Raw genomic sequence first — 25426 nt, 5'->3', positions numbered from 1 at the left:
CTTCAGCCAGTCTGACGAAGGCAAGCAGATACAGGCCAGAGATCCATTTTCACATCAGTGTGCCTTCTATGCCAGGACCATTATTATAATTACTGATACTGTCTGGCCTCCTGTTACCAACAGAAAAATGCCTCTGGGAAGAACTCTGCACAAATTCTGGACTTAAAAAATTTAATTTAAAAAGAGGATCTTATCATTTGGTTTTTAATGCGGTAATGGTTGTAAAGCCAGGGGGAAAAGATGAGGAACATGATGGAAGAATGGATGGAAGAAGGAAAGAAAGAAAGAAAGAAAGACTGTTTGCTGTAGTCACTAGGAAAGTCAGGCCTCTCAGGACCAGCGCCAGACTTCAAAGTCTTCCTCTCAGCATCAAATATTTATCACAGTCCTGTGCTTACACCTGTTCCTTAGTGGGGTTACTTGTTTTATTTACTTCCACTTTTATCACACCAGCTGACTTGCAGAGAGCACACCATTAACCACAGAGTGAATTAACAGTTCAGTTTATTGACTGTCTTTGACATTTACCTCCTTACCAAGGCTTACAATGCAATGCCGGTTTGCCATACATTATAAATCTCTTGTGCTGTCGTTCTTGGACCCGAGGTGTATGTGAGTCAGTGCCTTGCTCGTGGGCTCAGACAGAGCTGTTCCATTACTGTTGTCTTTCCACCAAGATACTGTTACCAGGAAGATAATGCAGGCTGGCATTCTTGGATATTTTCTTTCTTTCTTGAGCTACCTGTTATGGAAAGAGAGAAGGAAGAAGAAAGAAAAAGAGGAGAGGAGAAGGCAGAGAGGAAACTGGGAGCAACCGGGGACCAATGCAATTACAATAATTGTATTTTCAAATGAATTGCAAAACTCAAAACCCAGCGTCTTGTGGGCTGTGAGGAAAAACTACTACTACTACTCGTTCTTTTCTCTTTAAAAGAAAAAGACCTTGGAATGATGATTGTGTAATTTGCAGAAGAAACAGCAGCAGCCTTACTGCCCAATTCAATATAATTCAAACAGTCAACGTTTCACCTGGTGGTTTGATATAGCAACATGTCACTCCTTTTCCAGGGCCAAATAACAAGCTTCCATGTTCAACAGGAAACCAGAATTCTCCTTTATATTCTCGGCCTTCATAAAAAACATACACAAACGTTTTGTCTACCATTTATTCAAACATTGTTTGTGGTTTCTGACGCTGTTGGAAACAACTACATAAGGGATTGATATGTGTGGAATTTTCTGAAAGCTGATATAAAAAAAATTAGTTTACTGAAACATAAACAACAGGCAAGGTGAACCACCTTTGCAACATGACATTTTGGAAAGGCCATACCGTTACAGAATATAATCAATCTTTTTATTGTGCTTTCAGTAAAGCAGCCGCAGTGTGCTTTAATGCTATTGGCTGTACAAGAGGATCAAATATGTATTTATTCATTTATTTGACTGACCGGTTGTATTTCAGACTTTCTGTCAGTTTTAGTTATATAAGGGCATGCTGTTAATACACATGCTGATTTCTGTCACCCCACTAACTAATTTTTCTTTACATGTAGAAACACAAAGAGTGAGAAATCATAAGCAGAATTCATGTTGTAATAACAAGCAGGGTGTTGTGTTTGAAGAATATTAAATCCAAGTCATTCATTTTTATTTTTCAAGGAGCCAAATTCTGTCAAGATTATTTTTAACGCATCTTATTTCTCAGCTGGCTTTTTTTCCCTACCAGTATTCGGTGTGGTGTTTGTTTTTAGACTTGCAATGAATAATTGAGGGACGATGCTTGAAAGCCTTTAAAAGTAGCTGCGCTCTTTGTCTGTCTTTGAGTAACACTTTGCACAATAGTGAACTGGAGCTTGAGCATGTAACAAAGATCTGAGCCCTGCATCAGCCATAAGTTTGTGTGCGTCCCACTTCCTGGCTATTTAGGAGGGAGTCAGAAGGCAAAATGGTTTCATTTGTACCCACTGGAAATAGATTTTCTCCCCCCCAAAAAATAATTTTCAGGATAGCTGCAGGTCATTTTCCACATGGCGTCTAAAAAGAAGATTTCTGCGTTTTCATACTAAACTCACTCCTGCACCAGGTTCGAAACAAGGAAGCCACTTGGTTTAACTGTCTATCGATGGACTCCTGAATAACCCTGGGAGCACAGTCAGTGATGTGTGTTTGTGTGCTGACAGTGAGGGGCTGCAGACGGAGGGCGGAAGCAGATGTGTGTGAGAGAGGTTCAGAGCTGTGGCACTATCACAGGGTGCCTTTGTCTGCCCGTAGAGAGTGTTGAATTAAAGGCTGTTAACACTAGTCTGCACAGTCATATGCTAATGCCTCTTACTCTGAAAGAATAAATAAATTATGGGCCAGAAAAAAAAAAATCTGAATGCCTGCTTATCATGCCTCATACAACACAGATAGTGTGCAAGAAAGATACAGGGAGTCTGCGTAAAGAGAGAGCGAGAGAGACAGTATGTGTAGGGCTGCATTAGAACGAGGGGGTGGCACTGCACAAAAATAGCGCTAAAGGAACATCAAAGATGCAAGACAAAAGGGATTCTCTATAACCTTTCTTACTTTTTGCACCTTTGACTTTGCACTCACTGCGAGCGTAGGTGATGTTGCACGAGCAATAATGAGCGATAGATTGGGCAAAGAGGCAGAGATCGAGATTTGGACCGAGAATAAGGAGGGGAGGGGGGATTTAAAGGGAAAGAAACAGAGGGAGATTTAGATAGAGCCTACAGAGTAAGTGCGAGGGAAGAGAGCCAGCGCAGAGAAGGAGCAGAGGCAGCGGATGGGAGAAGAGAAGAGGAGAGGCATTGACTGGAAGCATACACATGGAAGAGAGAAGAAAACGGCTATTTCATGTGTTCACTGTGCATGACTGAAGAGTGCGGCTGTCTGACTGGATTGTTAGTCATCTGCTGCCCCACAACTAGAGGACGTACAAAAAGCACACAGGCAGGCTGGGAATATAGAGCTGTGTGCAGAGGATGAACAGGCGGTGTGGGCTCGCTGGCTGTGATCGCTGTCCTCAGACCCCATAGCCTCTTCCACTGGTGCTGTTGCAGGCCGTTAGCCTTGCAGTTAGACAGCACAGTCATAAATACAGAATGAGCTCCAAGCACTCCTCCGACTGGATTCCCTACAGGTACTGTACCACATTCCTGAGAACACACAGAGGGGGCACAGTGTTCATCTTTTGAAGCATGTGTGATTATTTGAGCGGGTGTTCAGAGATCAGACTGATTAACAGTAACATCGAGCCGGTATGATGACAGAAAAGCATACAGTAATGTGTTTTTTTTTTCTTTTTTTGTGCAGGGTTTTTTTTTTTTTTAATTTTTAGTTTAGGTGGCGAGTTGTTGAAGAATCACCAAAACAAACAAACAAACAAAAAAGAACAATCCCAAAATGTCAACTGCATCAACCTCTGATGATCTCATATTGTTTCACAACTGTCCATAATGTGATTCAGTGCTGTCTCTGATCAGTTTGGATCCAGTTTGATTGCTGTGCATATCAAAGATAGAGCCACGTTCACATTTGTACATTTATTAATGTCCACTTTTTTAATCACTGAGAAAGTTCTTCACGTGTAAATGTGCATGTTTTATGTCTCCTTTCTTACTGCATGTGCCAGTATGAGCTTCACTGAGCCATGCTGGTGCCAGTCATGCCGTTTTGTAGCTCTAAATCTCCTGTTATAAAACATAAGCATTTCAAGTGTAGTACGAAAGCTGGTGGCTCCTTCCTCTAATTGAATGCCCATTGCCATGGTTTCCCTTGCTTGCTTTGAGACCATTGGCTTATGGTTGCTATAAGTTACGGTGGCAATCCGCAAATTTCAGAATGAGACTGCATCAGGACAACAGCAGGAAGCAACCTCTGTGGGTTTTATTTTGAATAAGATTCCTCCTACTATGGCAAAGTTGAAACAAAAGCATTTAATGAAATGCAGTGAATGCACAGACTTAAATAGCTAGCAGCGCAAATTACAACTATCTCTCCATGGCCTCCTTATCACTTGACCAGAAAAGCTGTTAACGAATGCTAGGCAGCAATATTAAATACTAACTAGATATTAACCAGTAAAAGTATCCGTAGCAGTAACAGTACTTGTATATACTATTTGAAAGAGGTCATGCCAGTGAGCAGAATTTTGATTTCATCTCATGAAGCTGACATTAAAAATACATGGGCCTCTTTGCAGGGAGGGTTGGATACAGCAGCACTCTGTAGATCTGTTAGTTCGAGGTATAGAGCGCACAGAAAGCAAGTAAATCAAGGAAACATGTTGCTCAAACATCCACATAGAATTGGTGATGCTTAATTTGTTCTTCTCTGTGTATGAATTATTCATCAAATCAGGGTTGTAGTTTTTTTCCTCTAATGTGGGTATGAAGAAATTATGTTGTCAAAAATCTGTTAATGGTCCGATTCTATTTTTTTTACGTGACCTTTTCAGAAATAACCAATTTAGTAGAGCAAGACATGGTGTCCTATACCACAAAAGTACTTAAAAGCTTTATTATTTACATTCCCACCTGCAAGGTCAATCTACATCTGCACAACGCTCATGAGATTAATTTTCCAGAATTTCATGCATTTCACCATGCAAATGACAAAAATAATCTTGCTTTTGTGTCTCCATAATGGATTGCCTGTAGTGTTGCACACTGCAGATTCATCAGCCAATTACTGTCACATATTTTAAACCTGATGATGCATGCAAAACTATTTTAAAAATATGAGGGTCTCATAACTTCTATTCTGTTCTCCATCCAGTCCTACATTCAACAGCAGCTAAGGCGTCATTCAGTTTATTTATTTTTTTTAAAAAAAGACTGAAAATAGGCAAGCTATTGTTTCAACGAAAATCAGAATCCTGGGCAGTGTACCATGGTATGTTGGTACAGATGATTTGAACCCAGCTGATTTATTGGCAGCCGATATTATCTTGCCACTCTATCAGTATTGACATGTTTAATGGTTAATAAATGAAAAGAAGAAGAAAGACCCTTCAAACATGTAATGAGCGCTTACATTGCATTGTCTGTTCACCAGAGTGCACTCTGCAACTTGCCTGTTTGCTACAGCTGATCCGAGCAGAGCCTAAAGGAGTAAATAAATAACTACAAATGACAAATGTTAGAGAAATCTGTTTATGTTTTGTGCATCTGAAAGAAAAGAATATTGTCCCGATATATCAGAATGTTTGATTTGGAAATCACCAGATATCTGTATTGATATTTGTCTCAAAAATCCTGTATTGGTCGGGCTCGACAGATGATTTCGGCACTACTTCCACAATGTTAGCAACAGTACTTTACAGCATAAATATGTAAATAGCATACATTTGATTTCAGACGCAATTAATTCTGATGAATCTAGGTTTTCTTTATTCATCAGATAGAGCTAAGGTGCCTTTTTCCACCTTAGTATTGAATCAGTCCAGCAGCCAGTCTGTCAGTTTAAAAACCACAATAAAAATACTGAATTTATATGGCAACAAAGACTTTGCAAACTTGCATGCAAGTATTCAGGGATAAGCTTTTCATTTCCTTTCAAAAATTGCTGAGGTGCTTTTTTTGCACCTTAGTTTTAAATGATATTTTATAGGTTTTGTAGAGGTGATTTATTGCAATGGATAGGCCCGGATGTCAGTGCTTTACCTGGTCAGTATGCACTACAGAGGTGTGTTAAAGAATGACCAGGCTCTCCACATAATAATGAGATGTTTGACCTGCACTACAAAAGCACGTGTTCGTGCCATTATCTTTCAGTCTGATGCCTATTCACACTTGATCAATAGACACGGAGTGCTTTGTTTGTCTGTATGTCTGACAGCGTGTGGGAGGTAAATACTTTTTTATTGCATCTGTGTGGGCATTTGTCATCAAACTAGAGTCGGTGGCACAGCGCTATCAGTTTATTGAATGATTTTACATGGTCCACATTCAAGACTCCACTGACATGATTCTGACACATGAATGAAGCGTGTAAAAAGGTAAAAAGGTTCATCAACAATGCTCATAAAGGAACATTAGTTTATGCCCAATTACTCTATTGTACCTTCATGCAGCCAGTCATAGTGGGTGATGGAAAGAATTTCGTTGAAGTTTCTGGTAAGCAATCTGAGAGATTGGTTAGGGAAAAAACGAGACGAAAGATTTAAACTGAAATACAGGATTGCATGTGCTTTTAAATGTTGTAACTAAAAAATAATTTCTACTGAAGAAGAGATCAACCAAATTATGCAAATATACGTGCCTCATCATTAGTTGTGTGTCAGGAAAACTGGACATTTTAAAAATTTACAATTAAAAATGAAAAAAGTGCGATATTTAGTCAGAATGTGGGTAATGTTACTGTCACAGTAGGGAAAATAGTGGTGCAGACCTCGACAAGAACCAAATTATTGGGACCGTGTGCAATGAATGACGATTCGAAGATGGGTGGGATCCAGGTCTGCGGCCAATTGCAGCCATCTATCTATCTATTGTGAAAAGTGAAATGACCTAAAAAGCACTAAACTGTAACCTTTTACATACACAGAAATTCACATGAACTACTTGCATTCAGAGTCTGGGCAGAACCTCATAGATTTGCAAACTGACTCAGATCAATTGCAACATGTTTGCAATCTGTGCTTATAAATGGGAAGCCAGTTATTTACAAACCTTCAAATCTGTCTGAGAGTGATTGCAGCCAGTTTGTGTCAGACATGTTTAGAGAGAGGTTGTTTCCCACCAGGGGATGTGCACAATTGCCTTGCAATGGAAAGTGGTCGTCCAGACGTTGAGGGTGTTGCACACTCAAAAAATGCAAACAGATTCAGTGTAGTCACAGAGCAACAACAGATTTTTTCTTTCCCTTTTTAGTATTATTAAAGCCATTAGAGACATTTCGAGGAATTTTGAAACACAGTATTGACTGTTATCACAAGGCCAGAGTGTAATCGAAAGCTCCAGCAAAACTTTACTTCTTCTTGATCAAAAATGTCAATCAGAAAGACGCTGATTTTGTGTAACCTTTCAACAGAAACAAACTTTATAACCATGTAATGATAGTCGTAGTCATACTTTGAAAAATGCTGCGGGGTCATTTCTATGACAAACTGAACTTGCTCCTGCTACAGGGTCTCCAGGTTGGGAGAGATTAAAAGGAAGCTTGAATAAAGTGACAGAAGAAGTATGTTTTTATGTTTATAACACAAAGCGATTTCAATCACAAGAGTGGAACGCCAAATCTGAGCTTTGATTCATCAAACATCAGAAGCACATTTTTCACTCTATCCTTCATCCTCTTCTCTTCTACTCTTCTACTTTAGCTCATTCTCTCAAGCTGTGCTGCAGGAAATCTCCGATTGCCCTTGAATTAGGAGCCGTGGATGTTTGTTAGAGGTCTCTTAGACGCCTGTCCAAGAGCTGAAGGAACAATCAGTGAGCCTGTGGTCAGTGATTAAAAGCTCTTGTGGTAAAGAAAATAAATAAAAAGTAGAACCAGCTAATCACTGGTGCTGAATGAATCCCGTAGCTTTGTTAGTAGGAGCTACTATTTTATTTACTTTAATAAATTATTGGTATTGGAGAGTATTGGAGAGCAGAGGAAAAGGAAGCACAGCAGGAGTAACAAGTTAACTTGAGTGGGGTTTGATCTTCTCCAGCAGTACGTATGAAGTCCTGATGCCTGTCTAAAATTTGCCTCAAATTTGCACAGTGTTAAAAATGTGTGATTAAAAAATCATCCTGTCGCTGTCTTGGAGAAAAACGTTTTACAAGAGCACAAATGAAAGGAAAGGTCAAACAGAATTTAAGTGCTGTTGGCCGGCTATGAGAAACAATGTTTAACAATGTTACCGAGAAATCTGGCATCTGTCAAATTATAACTTTGTTTGTAGAACACAAATTGTCACAAATACATTCATAATTGGATCTGTTGTCATTTTGCTTTTCTTGATCTGTAGTTGTTTACTCTAGTTACGTAGTGCTTTATGTAACAGGGGGATGGACGGACTACAACACTGACACAAGCATTGCGGGTTGCTTTAAATTAAAAGCTGTCGAATCATAAACAGGCAGTCTACAGTTAATTGCTGTATAAATGCTAAGTTTATGACCTGAATTATAAAACATGCAACTTCACGTTCCTCGCAAAAGGAAAGTTTTTTTTTAGCTTTATCTAAAAAAAAGAATGCACTGTCACATCATGTGGACTTAATTTCAAAGAATCATCAGATTAAAAAAACAACAACTAATGGACACATTTTAAAATATGTGGCTGAATATAAAGTGTTACATTGCATCTTCCTCCAGACCCATGGCATATGCCCATACAATAGTCAAATAGCTCTTCTATTCTGAAGCCCTCCCGAAGGACCAAGCTCCTCATGCTATCTCTAAGGCTGAGCCCAGTCTCTCTATGGCGGCAGCTCATTTCTGCCACTTGTATCTGCATTCTCATCCTTTCACTCACTACTTTAAAGCTTGTAAATATAGGTGAGCGTGGGAACGTATATCGATCCAGATACTGACAGCTTCACTTTCAGCTAGAGCTCGTTTTTCACCACATCATTGCTGATGGCACACTAATCTGTCTGTTCTGGGTACACGAGACATGAAAACTAGCTGTATTCATTTACAAAAATATTAGGAACCTTAACCAAGAAGTTCGTAGACCCCCTTTTGGCTGCAGTTATAATTTCAAGTCTTTTCCAAGATTTACAAACCTCGATCATTGTTCGATTTAACAGAGAGCATCAGTGAGCTTCTATCTTCAGGTTTCTTTACAGATGTGCAGTGCTGTGTAAGTCTGGGCTTTGGTTGTAAGTTTCACAACAGTGTTATGATAAGAGAACTTGGAGTTTTCTTTAAGTACTCCATTTTACTCAATTCATTCTATGCTGTCAGCCTCTCTAAGCCTTCTGTGGAGAAGTAGAGCATCTCAATGCTGCCAGCCCAATGCTGCATCCAAGGAATGGTGTTAGCCAGAACATAAATCCTGTTGGTTAAACTGTTGGGTCCTTGTTTACCTCACAGACCAAGGATATTTGTGATCAGTTACAAAGTTTGTTTCTATAGTCACAAATCCAGGAAAATATGTATTTATAGTCTTGGTCTTTGTCTGGATGTCTGTACAACCTCTCTTGTGTCTCTTAGGTCATGTTTTGGAATTTCTTGGATTCAACTTGTTTTCTGTTAAGGATTTTTGCACCTTGTGGAGTTTGGCTTCCTGCCTTAGTTCCACATTCAGCTGCATTTTTTCCTGAACGTTGACAAGAAACTAACTGCAAATGGTCACAGACTTCATCCCCATCTTAGAAGCAACCATTTCAAAGGCAACAAACTCAAAAGTTAATCGCACAGTTTTGATTGTGCCGTGGCTTCCAACCATTAGCGTGACTGTAGCATAAACAGGGTTCACCACACTGACAGTGCAACAAGTGTCAAAGCAAAGATAATATAGTTTCATAAAAGAGTTCAGCTTTAAAGTAAAGAATATAAAGTAAACTTGTTAAGTAGATTTCTTAACAAAAGCTTCCACTTTGTTATAATGGGCCTTTTACATTGATCTTCAGGGAAAACTGCAATACGAAACATCCATTTAAAATCTAATTTACAGCACAACAAATTTCTGATATTGATCATTTTTGCTACTGACAATAAGGGAGAGGAATAGGAAAGTGATGACTTGCAAGTAACCTCATTCTTCTGTATCTCCACAGTATTGCGTAACCTCCTCATACTTGTGTAACAATGCTCTCCACATTTTAACAAGCACTCCTCCTTTTTTCCCCTCCCTAAATGTCGAGTATAATCATGATAAGTGAGAAGTCAGCTGTTTGATATGAACAGCCTGTCACTTAGTGTATTAGCTCGTTAATAGCATTTGAATCGGTTTTGTTTCCGATTACTAAAGTAATGCACATTGTTCAAATAAACATCGTCTTCCCTAACGTAATTATTACCTGGCAATTATTTTTTCTACTTTTGGTCAGTCATTACTTTAAGCTCTAAATCATGATGTGTATTGCCAACTATTCGTAGTATGAAATGTTATCAGGCTGATTAGCAAAGACTAATCGGAAGCTTCAGTCCTCTTATCATCTTATCAACAGTCTTTTCATTTTAAACACTTGATTGTGATTGAAGTGGGTTATTTAAAGATGAGTAAGTGGTTATTGGAGTATTGGTGGTAGATATAATATTAATAAGGTTTATGTCCATCCTCTTCCAATTATCTTTATCGGGGCTATGGAGTCAGGGCGTAGAAAGGTTTATATATTTGCAGACAAAGTGATCGTGCATATTCTTTAATCTAAAATTAACAATGCAGGCGTGTATTTTGTGCTTTAGAACGACACAATATCCCAGGGTGCCCATGCTATGCTGACCTTTAGGCATTTGCAGATGGCAGTATGTCATTATGTCACGTCAAATATTGCTCAAGTGAACAGTGGCGTTCGTGCAGACAGAGATACAGTATACGCCGGCTCTGCTGAGGATAGCTGACTGTTCAGCAAAGCATGCTCAGAGAATCGTTGGTGCAGGACGAGGTCAGGCGAGTGTGTAGGTTATTGTGTGGTGTGTTCTTGCAGTGAGCTTGTGCGACTTCCTTTTGTCCTTAGGGTCTATTTGCATTGCATCAGATACCAAATTCGTTGCAAAGGACACAGGAATGCTTTTGAGAGATATAAAACATTTCAGTGAGCATGGGGATAATAGCATCCTCTAAAAGACCAACACAATACCCTGGTGAAAGGCTCATCTACTAATTGGACTGTGACTAAAATACTGTAGCTAATATGGAGACTTCTTTATCTAGTTTGTGGTGATACAGGCAACACAAAGCCTTTCACTTTATTGAAGTCATTTAGTAGATTCCATTAGTGTCCAGCTTCCAGCAAAGCTTCTGGATTGCCAGAAGCTATCGACGGCAGACACATGCAGCAAGAGACGTTTCAGTGATTGTCTCCACTGTGAACAATGTGGTCAGTGTACCGGTGACTGCCTTATGTTACCTTTAAGGGTCAACTGGTAAACATGTAATGCTGGATCTGAAGCAATTTCTGTTTCAGTTTTATTTATGTAGCAGAAAAATCATCAATATGCCCCAAACAGCCTTTAAAACCCATCATCCTTAACTCGTCTGTTTTTACTTTTCTTGTGGCAGACGTTCCTCTCCATTTACTCAAGGATACAGTTTCTTAAGTGTTCTTAAGTTTGAGCCATGGATTCAACAAATATCCACAGAAATGTTGTTTGCTTCAGTAGCACTTAATCTTTGTTGACTGAGCGGAGTAGCTGTGTGTATGTGCGTTCAGTCGCTCAAGCTGTGTTATGCTTCCTCGTCACAAAACATTTAAAGCTTTGCTACTGCTAATTAATTTATGGAGATTATATTGGACTTTTGCCATTTATATTCTGTCCATTGCTAGGAAAATCAAAATGCATCATCAACATCACTTTGAACAATATTCAAATGACACCTCTGTTTATGTTTTTGCTGTATTCGCTGAGAGACTATCTGACAGCTTTCTAATAACTCCCCTGACAGTTATTATTGTATGGAACCTTTTTGAAAAGTGATTTAAGTGCTTAGTATGCTGTTATTTAACTTCTGCATGGTGTATCACGATAAACCACCCAGAGGATATAAGTATCTTTATCTAAAATGCTATGACACTGTTAACTCAGCAGAGCCATCTCCTTTATACTCGTGTTGCTGACGGGTGCATTGTTACTATGCTTTGTATCTGAAATATTGTTTTCATGTACTCTACACATTCTCATTTGGGCCGTGTCCATATTCGGTATCTGCAGCAGATACAGTTCTGTGAAAAAGAAAGATTTCACAGTACTCTTTCCAGTTCTGTGAAACATTAAGTACACTGCATGATTTAGTAGCTTGTAGAGCCACCTTTGGCAGCGGTTACTTGAAGTAATTGTTTTGTGTTTGACTTTATCAGTCTCTCTCATGATTGTGGAGGAATCTGTCCCACTCTTCTTTCTATCATAGCTTCACTTAATTTGCATTTAAATATATTTGTTTATGCATGGCTGTCTTAAGGTCTGACCACAGCATTTCAATCGGGGGCTGGACTTTGACTGGAACATTGTATCACCTTGATTCTTTTCTTTTTTAGCCATTCTGTTGTAGATGTACTTCTGTACTTTGGGGCATTATCCTGTTAGATGGCCTAATTTGGGCCAAGCTTTTGTTATTGGACAGATGGCCTCACATTTGACTTTTGTTATACAGAGCAATTCGTGGTTGACTCAATGACTGAAAAGGTGCCCAGACCCTGTGGCTGCAAAACAAGCTCAATATCAGAGTATTGCTAAAACCTCTTCTTTAAGAGGTGCTTGAAGTTGCTGATGACCAATTAATCAAATGTATTTGATTAGCAGAGTATACTTAGTTTTTCCTAAGTCCTGTCAAAGCTTTCTTTTCCACGTGACTGTAAGTGAAAGCAGTTTTCAATAACAAAAAATGTATGCATTATTTTTGTATCCTTCTCTGGTAAATGGTGCCCAAAGCATAATAATTATTTACATGAATGATTAGATTTTACTTTTCAGAGAATAATGACTTGTATTATGTATTTTTATTGTGAAGAAGTAATCACAGCAGAGAGGATGATATAGCTCATGATGTGAAAACAAAATACCTCGAGGCAGAAACACAGTCATTGTTTTGTGAAATTTGCGAGAAGCTTCATTAACATATAGTGTTTTATTAGGTAACAAGCTAAGACTTTAAGATTTCATGTATATAATGTTCTTCGAAATTCCAGGGAAACAATTTAATTGACTTAAGTAATGTCATTATTCTATTACAGATATAACAAAGAGCTGAAGAGCAGTTTAACCTAATCACTCCTCTTTCTTTGCTCTTTCTTAAAGCACTTTAGATGATGAGGGCACCAACCTCCGCCAGCAGAAACTGGACAGACAGGTAAGACTTTTGTGCCTTTTACTGTACTGATAAAAGAGTCACACCAAGGCTAAATCAATTACGGGAGGGCAATTTTTCGTGACACTAACTTCTGCTGCTGCATCAAGGGACCACAAATAGCCAGCTAGAACTTCTTATTTCTCTAAGTGGTATTCTATTAGTTCTCCCTTGTTGGTACCAGGCTGGGCCCAGTTTTGATCGACTTGAACAAAGTGCTGGAAACATTCCTCAAAGATTTTGGTCTATACTGATATGAGAGCGTCACACAGTTGCTGAAGATTTATCAACTGCATATCCATGATGTGACTCTCCCATTCCACCACATCCCAAAGGTGTGCTGTTGAACTCTGAATACAGTGAACTCATTGTCATGTTCAAGAAACTAATCTGAGATGATATGAGCTTTGTGCCAGAACACGGGTACACTGTGGACATAAAGTGAGGGACATATGTAAACCCCAGAGATGGTTGTGTAGGAAAGTCCCACTAAATCAGCATTTAGTGAAATACTCAGAGTAGACCTTTCAGGCACAAGCAGCCATGATATGTTCAGTCATTTTAATCCCCTTTTCCCCCATTCTGATGCTTTGTTTGAACTTAACTTTCTTTTAATGCACGGTGCTTTAAGTGCAATATAGATTCTGTGCAGTTTTATACATGCAAACTAGCTGTACCTCATAAACACTACACAAGGAAAGTTACATCAGCACAAACTGTGTGCAGTGTGTATTTGTTTAGTAAGAGGAAAAATGTATAATTATGTTTTCATACTTGGCCTAATGTGCTTCTGACGTTGTTTTATACTGCTAGAATTGCAGTTTAAATTAGATAACCAGTTGGTCCATTCATCACCAAGAATATTAAATTAGCGACATTAATTTCACAAACTAGGGGGTTTCCACATTTCCTTCATAAGGCTGTGGGTCAGTGACAGACATGAACATGCTGAGTGTACTATAATGTTAAATGGAAATTGTTTAAAGTTTCAAAAATCTAATGTGCCAAACAGCAAAAAAAACCGTCATCACCGAGAGCCCTAAGTATACTAATTCTAAATTTACATGATTCGAAGCTTTCTGCAGCATTGCTCTCTTGTTCTGTACCAGTGTTGCCCTTTGTTGTTTTTTCCCCCACCAGTTGTTCTGTGATAATGTCTCTGACCGAAGTAGGTCAGTTCTGTACAGAAGAAAAAAGAAATGACACATCAAATGCACCCTTTTATGTGAGCGCGCACACAGCCTGAAGCAGAAAGCCTGGGTTAACAGAGAAAGTTGATAACCACCTTTGTGATACCCATTATCTCTCACTGGGGTTTTAGGTTTTGTTAAGCCAGCTTGCTCAAAGAACTTACTTCGCAGCACGGCCCTCGGGATCCTTAAGTCAAAGTGATGTTTGGCCATTTCACACCCTGCTAACTAATACTGCCGTTGCCATTGTTTGTTGTCAGCAGCACTGTATCCAAACAAAACAAACACTCAGGCTGCAGTTGAAGCATTTTCAGCTCTTATCTATGCGTAGTGCAGTCTGCTGCTTCTGACGTCCTGCTATTTTCCTGAAGTGGATAATGTAAGTGGAGTGCTTCAAACGGGTTCTCGTTCCCTTGTCAGAGCAGCAGAAGCTTGCGGAAGCTTGTCATAGTTCATCAGTGGGTATAAGGTTTTATGTGTTCTGATTCACTCTGAAGTAAACTGCTTTTTATTCATGTGTGACTAAATGAATGAATGAATGAATAAAGAATACAATTCCTAATGTCACTCAGTTGAGGGCTTCAGGCACGTAAGCATCATTAAACAAATTGTTATTGATTGAAACATCGTGTAGAGGCTGTCTCATTTATCCAGGGAAGGAGAAAATTTCTGGACTTGTTTTTGGTCCTTGCCTTTCGCCTCTCATGCTAGAGGCTTCCTCAGTGCCTGCAGCTGGTGTGCAGCTCCAGGTATTCATTTAAGGCTACCAGCGAGTTATCGTTCGCACAAAATTCACACAAATAACCGCGTGAATGAAGGCAAAACCGTGTGTGGGGAGCGTTGCCAGGACTGTTTCGTAATTTGCTGACAGGCGTTGTTGTAAATCACATTTCCTGTTTAGAGATGGTATTTCCATTTTAACACGGGTGGCTTTTTTCCTCTCCTCTCTCAAACCATGGCTGTCCAAATTGTGTACATTGCTGCTCACAGGAGAGTGCCCCCAATCCTTTTGATGCAGGTGTTCGCTGTATATATTTCTGTGCACCCTTTGCCGCATTAGGCTGCATATATAACATTGCTCAGGTTGTGTTTAAGTGTTTTATCCTCTAGCCGTGTGTCTCAGGAACTTCAGTTGGGGGAAAAGCCTTTTAAGTTACTCAAACACTCTAGCCACAAGCAGAATGACAATGTTGTTATGCCTGCTTTTTTCTTCTTTTTTGATGTTGTTGTGTTGTTTTTCCATAAATCTCTTTGACTTGATGTTCTTTGACTTAATGAAGGCCCAGATGGGATAGCCACAGGTTTTAAGTGCTTTCTTCAGACGTCTGTGCTCCTTTGTTCCCTGTGCCTCTCCAGTTCTAGGGAACTGTGGCAGTCCAAATGTAGGTACTGGTCTGTGTGTGTAAAAAATATGAACTAAAATAAGCAATTTGTTTTACCTGACATCCTCCCCTGTGAACTTCATATTGCAGTCACAGTGAACTGATAATTCTGCAATGGCTTCTTCTTAAGTTTAGATTCTGACCCATGCTTTCCCCATGTAGCGATTACAATGGCTGACGCTAGTGAAGCCTTGGCATGGCCATGCTTTTATCTGTAGAAACAAATTTTTCATAGGTGGTTGTAAAGCAGAGTTCAAACAGATCTCATCATGGATAACGAGCAGAAACGTGTAGTTAACAAGCAGAACCCGCCGCATAAGGAATACGCAACACTCCTTTGAGGACAGATACACGATTTAAGAAAGGTGAAAGAAGTCTGTGTGATGTCAGATTGCTCCGATATGGGAATAGAGCACCTAAGGTCTGCCTGTATTTCAGTAATTTTCAGCAATTTTGAAGTCACCTAAAGTGAATTGTAGCCTGCTGTGCACTACATGAGAAAAAAAGAAAAATCCGACATGCTGGGGACATATTAGGGGAAGAGATAGAAGCATGCACAATATTGTGTTTTTCAAACCTTTTATGCGAAAGTTTGTTAAGTGCTTTATCCACAGGTGAGACCATTAATCATTAAATAAATTCACTGTGTAAAATGCCTCTGCTAGCTTAACCACCACTGCCTTGGAAAAGAAGTGAGCTTTGCAGGACACAGCGCTCCACTGCTCTGCAGTCTGAAGTTTCCACTAATAGAAACCTTTTTAATATTTGATGAGCTCTGGTTTGAAGACTTGCATAGAGCTGACAGTTGGGCCAAATGAATAGCTTTATTCAGCCTCTGGTCATACTGGTTTAGGCAGCACACTGTTAGATGTCCAGCACTGATCTTTCTATGCTCTTTTATAATCTCTGTCATATCTGCCAAGTACTGTAAAAGGGAATGAAGGTATATATTTCTGTCTTTGTGGTGCTCTTAATCAGCAGCTGAATCTTTACAAAACCGTCAACTGAGGTAATTTTGATTTATATTGCAGTAGCAAGGACCTCAACTTTAAATGTCGATGGCAAATGTTTTTGTTTATGAAGCAACAGGCTAGGCCGGAGGCTGCGGTTTGAGGAAGGCCTCATCGAGCTCCCAGGCCTGGCATATCTCTGATGACTTCGAATGAGGTTGACAAGCAGAGAAAAAGCAGAGGGAGGGTGGGTCGCAGAAATGAGAACAAATGGATGTGTGGCACAAGTAGACATTTATAGACGTATGGCCGGAAGAGGAGTGTTTGGAGTTGTGGTCCAGCTCCTGAAACTCAGATAAATTATCTCACTACAAATTCGATATGGCAATAATAGCTCTTACTGAATCACTGGCGCCAATATTGATATGTCTATGTGCCTACTCTAAATGGATTTCCCTCGCCAATTGAAATCACTACTTAATGACTCCTTGTGGTGGTGCTTATTAAATGAATGAGGGTAAAGTGAACGGAAGTAACTGGTAAAAAAAAAGAAAGATGACGCTCAGCAGGGAAAATGGCGGAAAGCAGGGAAAGAAAATGAAAGCTAATGAATTGAAATGGCGCATTGTTAAATTTCACTACTAATGATGACGCAAACACATTGAGACCATGATGGACTGACAAAACATATCATTCCTGCTTTTTGCCTTCGGTTCTTTTTTCTTGACACCAATTTAATAATGAATTGCAAATGATAATCTTCTACTGAAACGATTATCTACCACTTTCAGACATGGCATGCTGGTACTCAGTCACGGTAAACATGGCGGCATTTGGTCTCTAATGTCATTACTTCAGTGAAGATCAGTAAAGATAGTGACTTTTTCTATGTGTTGAAACTCTACCTTTATTTTTCCATTTGCTTGAAATGTCAGCGAGCACTCCTTGAACAGAAGCAGAAGAAGAAGAGGCAAGAGCCCCTGATGGTCCAGTCTAATGTGGATGGGAGATCACGGACCCGTCGGGCCAAGCAAAGTGAGGAACAGGCTCCACTGGTGGAATCCTACCTCAGCAGCAACAGCAGCACTATCTACCATGGTAAAGCTTGCACTCCTCTCTGGCTGTGTTGATTCAGAAAGCTTAAACAGAGAATTAAAGAAAAACATCAGCTGAAGAAATAAAGAAGTCGCACTGTTCGTTTAATAAGTCTTTCTTATTTATAAAGAGTGTTTGTTCTTCCTGACATCCCAATTAGAACTATAAACCAGACATGAAACCGTTTTTTAAATGATTAGTGTTGCATAGCTGTAAAATTTACAGCTTTAAATAAGACATCATGTAGAGGGAATACAACACACTGCATCATCTACTGCAGTGCTGCAAATCAAACCACACAGGAGCAGAAACTGTGTTCCCTTTCAGTCGATTCGAAGTACTACACGTAATGTGGGATATCACAGCCCCGCAAGTCTTGGATGAAGACCTCTTCTGTTCACTGCTTTAAGGCACATGACTTGTGATGACATTGGTGCACGTGGGGCTGTACATATACACCGTGTTATCACATACACCCCTTATTTCTTACGTTCTTTACCTTGCCAAGAAAACCTCTGCTGAGTCGGGCTAGCTAGCTACTGCTAGTTAGCTCTGCTGTCTGTGGCTTGAAGTTAGCTTAACTGCGCCTGATTGTGTTAGCCTCCACTGGTCAGTTGGTGCATAGGCTGTCCACAGAGCACTCATTTTGAGTTTTCTTGTGCAGTAATATTGCTTTGGATTTTGGTATGAGTAACCAAAACCAAAGCAAGTAAAGCAGAAATTTTCTGTTCACTACTGTCCCCAGGGGACAGTGGGGATTGTCCACGCTATAAGAATGTTTACTGAAACCAAAGCCTGTGCGTTTTGTCACCAAAGGTGCACGAGATTCCACCAGAGGAATAGCAAACTTGTGGGCCCTTTTTAAATTAAATAATTTTTAAATTAATTTTTGTGCTGCAGCTAGTTGGTCCATCATCTGGTCTGTCTATCGTTTGGACGTTACATCCCCTTCAGTTGCTCGTTAAGAACTAAGGTGCTGATTGTCCAACTTGTCCTCTGATTAATGTATATTTATGTATGTTCATATGTCCCATGCTGTGTGTGTTGTACTGAGTGAACTGACTGAAACAGAATGAGTAGATATGTTAAGCGGAACAAGGTACAACACAAGGTTGCCGCTTGCCTGGCTCACTGAAGAGCAGCTATTAAACTGAGGGATGACCACGACGAATGCATCCAGCCTCTCCGATCATCTAACTGGTGCCTGATTTTAAAACCTGATCATGCTTTTGAGGTTGTAGTGCCCAAAATGTGGAACACCCTTCTGAAGTCAATCAGTTTGGCTCAGTCTGTTATTTGTTTTAAGCGAATGCTGAAACTCATTTTCATAGGTTAGGGTTTCCTTTATCCGTTCCCCTTCATTTCATTCATGTACACGTATCATCAGTGTGCAGCTTTTATTCGAACTGTGAAGCACTTTGTAACTTGATGTTTTGAAAAGTGCTATATAAATAAAGTTATTATGCAATACTTTATATTTTGTACCTAGTTACTCTCCTTCAGGGAACAGAAGTTATAGACATAACCATTTGTTATATCTGGGGCCGCTGAAGTCTTCTTATTTACACACAGAGGCCAGGCAGAGCATTTTTATTTATTTAATTATTTTTTGAGGGACAGTTTCTGGGATTAAGGCCAAGAACTGTCAAATTTCCTGTAGAGAGAAGAGAAGGATGTTCCTCTGCCATATTCTTTTATTCTGATGCAAAAAAAAAGAATAATAAACCATAACAATGCTACGGGAAAATGAATAAAAACATTCTAGCCTTCGTTCACAGTTTGCTCCACACTTTTTCTAAGCTGGAAACTCTGGACTGTAAACCTGCAGTGATTTTAGCTACAGATTTGCAGCCCAGTATTAGTCCCACATTGAGTAAAAAATTGATCTTACAGTCACTTTGATTGTGACTGTAAGATCAAATAAACACATTGAACATTTTTACTGCAATAGGTTGCTGTGAAAAAGTGTTTTCCACCTTCCTGATTTCTTATTCTATGGCATAGTTCTAGTGCACCACAAAAATGACCCAAAAACACATCGGCAAGTCCACCTCTGACTGACTAAAAAAATACAGATTAAGGTTTTTTCATGGCTTCAAAGTTGATTGATTGGGATGCTTTGGAGTGACCTTAAACAGGCCATTCATGATGTAAAATGCTCCGGTGTGGCTCAATTTAAACAATTCTGTAGAAAGGATTGCTTCATATTCCTTCACATTGATGTGAACAACTTTGTTGCAGTTCTTGCTGTCAAGTGTGGCACAGCCAGTTATTAGTTTTAGGGGTCGAATAACTTTTTTTGCATTGGGTCAGGTAGGTCTGGATAGCATTTTTCCCCTTAATAAATTAAATCCTCATTTAAAAATGGCATTTTGTATTTACTCAGGTTATGTTTATATTAAAAAATATATATCTAAAAGGGGAAAATACTTTTAAATGGTATTGTGTATTACACTAGAACATAACGTAATGTTTAATGTGAAAGACATATTTATTATAACCCATCATGTGCTTCAGTCGTGTTCATTCCTGTGTTCAGTGCAAGAAGCTGAACAGGAAGAGGTGAAGGTGATGTCGGATCCACAGCCACCACGCTCAGCCAAAAAGGGCAAAGCATCAGCCAGTTCCACTCCACAGACAGGCAGTGAAAAGAAGGAGAGGAAGGGGAAACACAAAGGTCAGTGTGCTGGTTCAAATGGTTAATTAAACTGTGTGAAAAATGGATAAACATACTGTTCTTGGGCTTTGCACATCCATTTTTAAACACCAAATAATCAGCTTTTAGAAGCGGTCCCCTGTGTGAAAAAGAGAGGAGCCAAAATCCTTACTATCCAGCAGCTTCAGCAGTCTATCCAAGCTCTGTATGCCCTCCTCAGATAACGTTTCCCCACTGACTTTTTTGAGCCACAGCTGGCAACAGCACAACTGAGTGAAACTCGGCTGCCCTCTTATCCCCTGCCATGGTGCCAAAGTCGTCAGAGCTCAGTGTCTGTGATGATGTATGACAGACTGACACACCACAAATGAAGACCTACATTAGAAGATTAAAAGAACTACAATTGCTGTCATTGTTTCCCTTAAGCTTCCATGCCGTTCAACCTTCAATGTGTGTTATTGCAGACTCAGCACAATGAAATATAATAGTTAAGGTGTTTGCCAAAAAAATGATCAACAATATCTGACTTTGGAGACATTTGGCATCTGATATACTGCAATACAGCAGATGCTTGCCTTTGGAATGACTTTGTCCCAGGAAAGTGAATTAGATTCAACTGTGGTAAAAGATTATCCAGGCCAGTAGTGCCAGATTCACCACTTATTGATCTGTCTCACTTCTTCTTCTGTCTCGTGCTCTGATTCGTTAAAGCATAAGCAGAAATGATGCAGTCATTAGAAAATGAGCTCTAGCAAGATCAGAGGTTGTTCATTTTCAGTTTAGATAATGAAGATATGAAAATGCAGCCTTCTACATACTTTCATAAAATAAAAATAGGATTCTTGATTTTTACACGCATATCTCTGAAGGAAAAGAAAGACAGGGGAATGAATAAGAAATCAAAAGATAAGACTGACCTAATTTTGTTAAAGCAGCATGTTAATATATAACATATATACTGAGTAGAATATGCAGTCACGTCAAAATGACAGCTGTTACAGGATGTTATGCAGCTATGTACATTCATCATCAGCAAGTGTGAACATTTTTCTAAAACCAACATTTTTTGCAGTTAGTCTGGAGCTTCCGGATGTGTGTTAGCATAATGCCACCCTCTTCCCTGGGTAGACTTCCTAGAAGTTTCATCCCAAGGTCAAACTGTGCTCTTCTTGGACAAAATAAAAAAAATGTTCAAGTTCATGACATTACAATCAGAAAAAGTCTGAAAAAGCATGACTTGTTTCGAAGGGTTGCTTAGGGGAAAGCAGAACATGACAATATGGCTTAAGTTTGCATCTGAAAAAATACTACAAGACAATAGAATGGAGCACTGTCCTTTGAACAGATGAGGGCAAAGTGGTGATGTTTGGTTATTATGTACAGCATGATGTTTGGAGAAAAATGAACACCTCATAACAACTGGCAGCACAGCAGTGGAGGGGAGATTTGGACAACTTGCAGTCATTTAGTTGACCGTGAATTTCTTTGTATAAGGTTTTCTAGAGTGAAATGTGAGGTCATCTGTCCAGCAGCCAAAACTTACACCCAAAATTAGTTCATGCAACAGAAGAAAAGAATTAAGGTGCTGCACAACATGATTTAAATGCAGTGGCGGGACCTTAATAGAGCTGTAAATCTGAATGCCTGCAAACTCTATGCAATATTTTCTTTTCTTTTCTTTTTAAATTTTTTTTTCATAGGACAAGTGGAGACGTGTTCTTTTTGCCTGAATGCACACTTTAGAAGTTGATTGAATATTGAAGACACAGAGCAAAACAATTACATAAAACAAAATGCCCAAAAGTGGAGAAATGGGAATGTTGTCAGATTTACTCAGGCTGTTTGACTATGTGATTAATGCACAAATTATTGCTGAATGACCTGCCCTTGTTGTACTTTGCAGTGGTTCATTTAGACTTGAATCTTACAACAGCATGAAATACTGATAGTGGAAAAGAAGTGAGTCATTCTGAAAGAGTTTGTTTTTCTTTTCTGGGATTTTGACTCAGCAGCGATCGATGGCCTGGCTTCCCAGCAGGATGACAGTCAGATCCAGATCCTGACAGTGGGTCACCCCACCTCAGAGGAGGCCGAGGCAGAGCCCGTGATGAGCTGCACTCAGTCTCAGAGTAAACAGGATCTTCGCGTGACCATGCTCAAAAAAGGTACTGACAGCGCTCAAGAAAGCTTCTGCCACTGCTTCTGCAATAGCACAACTACAAGTCCTTATTTACACCCACGGCATTCTGGTCTGCTGCTGCGTTGTGTTGGTGGGAGGATGAAAACCACTGACTCATGTTAAAAAACACACAACTCCAAATAAATAGGCCATTTTAAAATCCAGCATCTGAATGAAAAATAATATAATTATTCGTACTGTAAACACTCAGCGCTAACACACATCAATTGTTCCATACATAATTAACACAAAAACTGTATAATCTATATGCAGCAAAGGGAAATGTGAACTGTAATTTACAATCAAATGCACTGATGCAACAGTGTAGTAGAGAGAGTTGTAATAGTGCACGTACTTCCTTGATCTATTATGACAGTTTTTCATCACAGTGTACTGTGAGAGGGAGTTGAGTGATGAGGGTTAGAGTTCAGGTGCTTAACTGGGTTTAACTTTGCAAAATTAAAAGTAAATAAAAAGATTATTTTAAGTGGCAAGAATGTTGTTTTAGCAGTCTCAGCATGAACGCTACGCTTTCTTCTTGTAAGACATCACAATGCTTTAAGTAAGATACATTTTCAGCAAGTTTTATGTGCCAAAAACTACAACAAAATTGCTCATTAAATGAGACTGTAATCAGTGAAAACACACCAGATAAAACACAGCCACAAGTGGATCAGTCTGGTAGTCTCATATTTCTGGGATTTAAGTCTGGTATTTAGCCACAGTTCCAATTTAATTTCTTTCTTTTGTTCTTTCTTCCTCTCGATCCTTCTTTCCATCCTTCCTGTGAAGGTATATCGAGCAGCATGAATTTTGATGAAGAGGAGGATGATGATGATGAAATTAGCTCCAGCTCTTCACAGCTCAACAGCAACACAAGACCAGGCTCTGCCACTAGTAAAAAGTCCAGCAAGGTAAAATTAATTTCACAGCATGAATTTGTGCTCTCTGCATGTCTTTTTGCGCAGCACCGAGCACCTTTTGACAGTAGCTAATAAAAAACAAAAATCTGCTATTTTATCACCAGTTTGGATAGTTTCCCAGCTGAAAGTAGAGTTGCAGACAATTATAGCTTAATTTAAAACAAATTAAGTATTTCCCATATGCCAGGGGTCTCAAACCTGAATACAATTAGTAGGTCATTAGCAAGACTCTATAGAACTTGACTGTATGCTGATGTGGCAATTCAGCCATTTGATTCATGTTACAGCAGCTCAAGAGTGAATGAACATGGTGCAATAAAAGTAGTTTTAGAAAACAGGTTTCAGAAACAGGTTTATTTTTTCCATGTTTTTCTAGGACCACACATTGTACTTTGCTTCTTACTAGTCTTGTGGATGCAGGTGTGCTGTCATGTTTTGGGGGGAGGACACATACAACTTCAATTTGCTTGAGGAAGACTCAATAACAGAAATGTTAACCAGCTCAAGTGATTCCTTTAAAGCTATGATTGTTCCTCAGTTGTTTTCTTACCTCAGTGAGCATTTTGCTCATTATCTGCATATTTTTTAAAATATGCAGATAATCTTTTAGATAGTGTTTGGTCATAAACTGGACCAACAGCTTCTTTCAGGTAACACGAGAGTTGCAGTGCACTCGTAAGAAAGTAGCCAAAAATGTCTTTGTTTATAGATATAGTGTGGTGCAAAAGTCTTGAGCCACCCTTCATTTTTTTGCAATCTTTGCTTCCAAGAAGCTAGAGTTTCTAGTTTTTTGTTTTTAACGTGGTATTGGGCCATAGTGCCCTAGCCTTTCATCTTTTCTTTGGATATTAACTGCTTTTTGCTAATGTTCTGTACAGTCCTTGTACCTGACCATTATCAGAGGTTTTTTTTCCCTTTTTTGTTGAGCCATTTAAGCCTGGCCTATGAATCATTCAAGCATAAAACTCAAGGGATTAACCAGTGTTGTATTCACACATAAAAGACAACTTAGCAAAGATCCAATTCTGAAATGTCACGTCTTTAAGATATGGGGGGAAAAACAGAAAAGGCATGTCACAGGACAGAGATACATCTGGCCCTTTAGTTGATCCACTTTTTGTTCACTGAACCATCATCAGAAATAGTCTCAGTGGATATGTGGCTTTCAAGAAGCCATTCTTATGGAAGGGAAACAAGGAGAAAAGATTGAGGTATCCCAAAGTACACAAGAATTGTACTGAGTATCAGTGGCAAAATGTCTTATGGAGTTAAAAATAGAAATTTGCATCTGCAGCATATATGGAGGAGTTCAGGAAAGAGGGGGTCTAGTCAAAACTGAACAGTAGCATTAGATGTTGATTCCATATGTTATACCATCTGGAAAGCGTCTGATTGGCAATGACTTCCTTTTTAAGTGCAAACACACTGCGAATGCAGTAAAAGTATAACTAGGTAGAAAAGCACAGAATGAAACACACAGTTATGGACTTCCCAGCCTTTGCTGTCTCTTTCCCCTTTTGATAACATAATTTCTCTTTGCTCTTCTTTCCACTCTAATTTTTTCCCTTCAGTCATTTCAATGTTCTGTCTCTGCTTCAGGTTCTTATTTTAGACACAGTGTGCTCATTCTTAATCCCAGTGGACAATTTGATTTCCAGACTCATTCCTCTGCTTTAATGCTCATCAGTCCACCATTTCACGAGGGCTCTTGCCATATTTGATCCTACAGGAGGTGGCCTCAGCACCCACTCCACCAGTCAGTGAACCTGCCATTGATGTTGATGACCTTGAGGAGTTTTCTCTGCGCCCAGCACCGCAGGGGGTCAGAGTGAAGTGCAGAATCACCAGGGACAAAAAGGGCATGGACAGAGGCATGTATCCGACCTACTATCTCCACCTGGAGAGAGAGGATGGCAAGAAGGTGAGACGAGTCTTTAAGGTTTAAAAACATATTACACAAGATATCTGTCAGGGAATCTTTTTACAGTAAGTTGTTAACATCTGGACTCTAATCTAACTTATATATTCAAATAATGCAGCTTTGTGGTATCAAACCATGTTGATTGTCTGTAGGTGTTTGACAATATGGTTTGGTAA

At 39.4% G+C, this 25426-nt stretch overlaps 1 protein-coding gene and 1 long non-coding RNA gene across 4 annotated transcripts in view; one reads left to right on the top strand and one right to left on the bottom strand.

Annotated features, from left to right (window-relative positions):
• Nucleotides 1-25426, top strand: part of tub (TUB bipartite transcription factor) — a 63235-nt gene that overhangs the window by 30281 nt on the left and 7528 nt on the right. Inside the window, exons 1-7 of one of the 3 annotated variants that reach the window (XM_004543184.4) lie at nt 1654-3148; nt 12906-12957; nt 17412-17574; nt 20111-20248; nt 22237-22392; nt 23199-23320; nt 25059-25250. In XM_004543184.4, coding sequence (XP_004543241.1) covers nt 3111-3148; nt 12906-12957; nt 17412-17574; nt 20111-20248; nt 22237-22392; nt 23199-23320; nt 25059-25250 — 861 coding nt within the window. In that variant the 5' untranslated portion in view covers nt 1654-3110. Of the gene's footprint in view, nt 1-1653; nt 3149-12905; nt 12958-17411; nt 17575-20110; nt 20249-22236; nt 22393-23198; nt 23321-25058; nt 25251-25426 lie in introns of those variants that run through there. The other 2 variants (XM_004543183.4, XM_004543182.4) reach the window with 2 other exon arrangements.
• Nucleotides 3057-18536, bottom strand: LOC143418363 (uncharacterized). The gene is made up of 3 exons (XR_013098339.1): nt 18071-18536; nt 17382-17615; nt 3057-3164 (listed from the first exon to the last, which is right to left on the bottom strand). It is a non-coding gene; the product is annotated as an uncharacterized LOC143418363 (long non-coding RNA).

The sequence above is a fragment of the Maylandia zebra genome, linkage group LG1 (genome assembly GCF_041146795.1).
Source record: "Maylandia zebra isolate NMK-2024a linkage group LG1, Mzebra_GT3a, whole genome shotgun sequence".
NCBI classification, from domain to species: Eukaryota; Metazoa; Chordata; class Actinopteri; order Cichliformes; family Cichlidae; genus Maylandia; species Maylandia zebra.
Note: the sequence above shows the minus strand (reverse complement) of the source record. Positions and strands in the feature narration are given on the sequence as shown.